The 2,201-nt window shown below is 35.3% G+C and overlaps 1 protein-coding gene across 1 annotated transcript in view; it reads right to left on the reverse strand.

Moving 5' to 3' along the window:
- LOC107700887 (otopetrin-1-like) overlaps window positions 1–2,201 on the reverse strand; it is an 18,026-nt gene that overhangs the window by 1,768 nt on the left and 14,057 nt on the right. The window contains exon 5 of the mRNA XM_016502722.1: window positions 9–301. Within this exon, the coding sequence (XP_016358208.1) occupies window positions 9–301 (293 nt within the window). The remainder of the gene's footprint in view (window positions 1–8; window positions 302–2,201) is intronic.

Below are 2,201 nucleotides of genomic sequence, written 5' to 3' on the forward strand. Positions count from 1 at the left end.
ACTCACACATGCACACACTGCGAGTTCTCCACCTGGATCAGGTACACCACCAGCACGGTGACGGAGCTGGCCAGTGCCAGCAGACCCAGCATGGGGCCGAGCAGCAGACCCGGGCTCCTCGTGCTGGGACGCTTGCGATTGCTGTGGAGGTTCAGCGTGCGGCCGATGTTCTTCCACATCACCAACAGCATGGCCGAGACGAAGATGTGGTACTCAATGTTGAAGGGGTACAGGTAGTAGAGGCTGGTGGAGAACATGGAGCAGACGCTGGTGGTGCAGTTACAGTGCGGCTCCGCTTCCACTGCACACACACACACACACACACACACACAGAGAGACAATCAGCTGACATACACTCCGATTCATGCAATGGGATTCAGTGAAAACAACAGGAACACATATGTGACCCTGGAGCACAAAACCAGTCATAAGGGTCAACTTTGTGAAATTGAGATTTATACATCATACATATACATATTCATACAAAGATGAATAAATAAGCTTTCCATTGATGTATGGTTGGTTAGGATACGACAATATTTGGCCGAGATACAACTACTTGAAAATCTGGAATCTGAGGGTGCAAAAAAATCTAAATATTGAGAAAATCGCCATTAAAGTTGTCCAAATGAAGTTCTTAGCGATGCATATTACTAATAAAAATTTAAGTTTTGATATATTTACGGTAGGAAATTTTCAAAATATAAAATATCTTCATGATCTTTACTTAATATCCTAATGATTTTCGGCATAAAAGAAAAATGGATAATTTTGAATTTTGACATGTATTTTTGGCTATTGCTGATGTTTTATTATAGTTAATAAAAACCATAGTAAAAATTTGTGATCTTGAAATAAAAGTTAATTGAAATAAAATAGAATTTGTATTTTTTGTATTTTAGCATAAACTTACTTTATTTCAGCTACTTGACAAAAAAACACTGCACATTTTGATTTAAGTGATTTAAGACTTCAGTATATGGACCAATTTACTCTACTAACTAGTTGTTTAGGGTTAGCATGCCAATTAATAGCCCATTGGTTGTTTATTAGTACTTATAAAGCACATATTCTCAAACAGTAGAGCATGACCATATTCTACATCCCTAATCCTACCCAGTACCTAAATTTAACAACCACCTTACTAACTATTAATAAGCAGCAAATTAGTAGGCAAAAGTTGTAGTTCATGGTTTGTTAATAGCGAGAATTGGACCTTAAAATAAAGTGTGACATTAAGTTGAATGTGAAGTTGTAAAATAATTTCAACCGAAATAAAAATTAATATAAACTATATTGATAAATAAATAAATAAAGATAGATATAGATAGATCGATAGATAGATCGATAGATACTTTTTTTTTACAAAAGTAACAAATAAAAATGACAAAACACATATTACTAAATTTGTAACAAAAATTTAAATATAAAAATTAAAATAAAAACTAACAATGAAAAATAATTCCAAAGCATTTATTAATCTTAGTAATTTTAACATTTACTAATACATTATTAAAATCAAAAGTTGATATTATTTAATGGACCTGAGAAATATGAATTAACAGTTGTGTTTTTATTAAAACAAAGATTAATAAATAATGTAAATGAATTACACATGTATTACTCATTGTTTAGTAATGTCAGTCAATGCATTAACCTACGTTAACTAATGGGACTTTATCATGAAGTATGATTTGAAATCTTCGCTAGATTCACAATGGTCATACTTGTGGAAACACATCATCACGGTCTGTGAAAGGAGTCCACTGGAGTTTGAAATAGAATTGAAAGAAATTAAACACAACAGCACACATTCATTATTCCTACACGAGTGACAAAACAAACACACAAATATTTTCTGACTCTCTGAAGCCATCTAGAGGATAAATTCACCATAAAACCATAAACCTACTGCAAACTACAGCAAAAAATTCTGATCATGAAGAGATGTGGAGAGGAGAGGAGACGAGACGAGACTAGACGAGACGAGAGCAGACAAGAGGAGAGGAGAGGAGAGGAGAGGAGAGCAAACAAGATGAGAGGAGAGGAGAGCAAACAAGATGAGAGGAGAGGAGAGCAAACAAGATGAGAGGAGAGGAGAGCAAACAAGATGAGAGGAGAGGAGAGCAAACAAGATGAGAGGAGAGGAGAGCAAACAAGATGAGAGGAGAGGAGAGCAAACAAGATGAGAGGAGAGGAGA

This window comes from Sinocyclocheilus anshuiensis, unplaced genomic scaffold (genome assembly GCF_001515605.1).
Source record: "Sinocyclocheilus anshuiensis isolate Anshui unplaced genomic scaffold, SAMN03320099.WGS_v1.1 scaffold1750, whole genome shotgun sequence".
NCBI lineage: Eukaryota > Metazoa > Chordata > Actinopteri > Cypriniformes > Cyprinidae > Sinocyclocheilus > Sinocyclocheilus anshuiensis.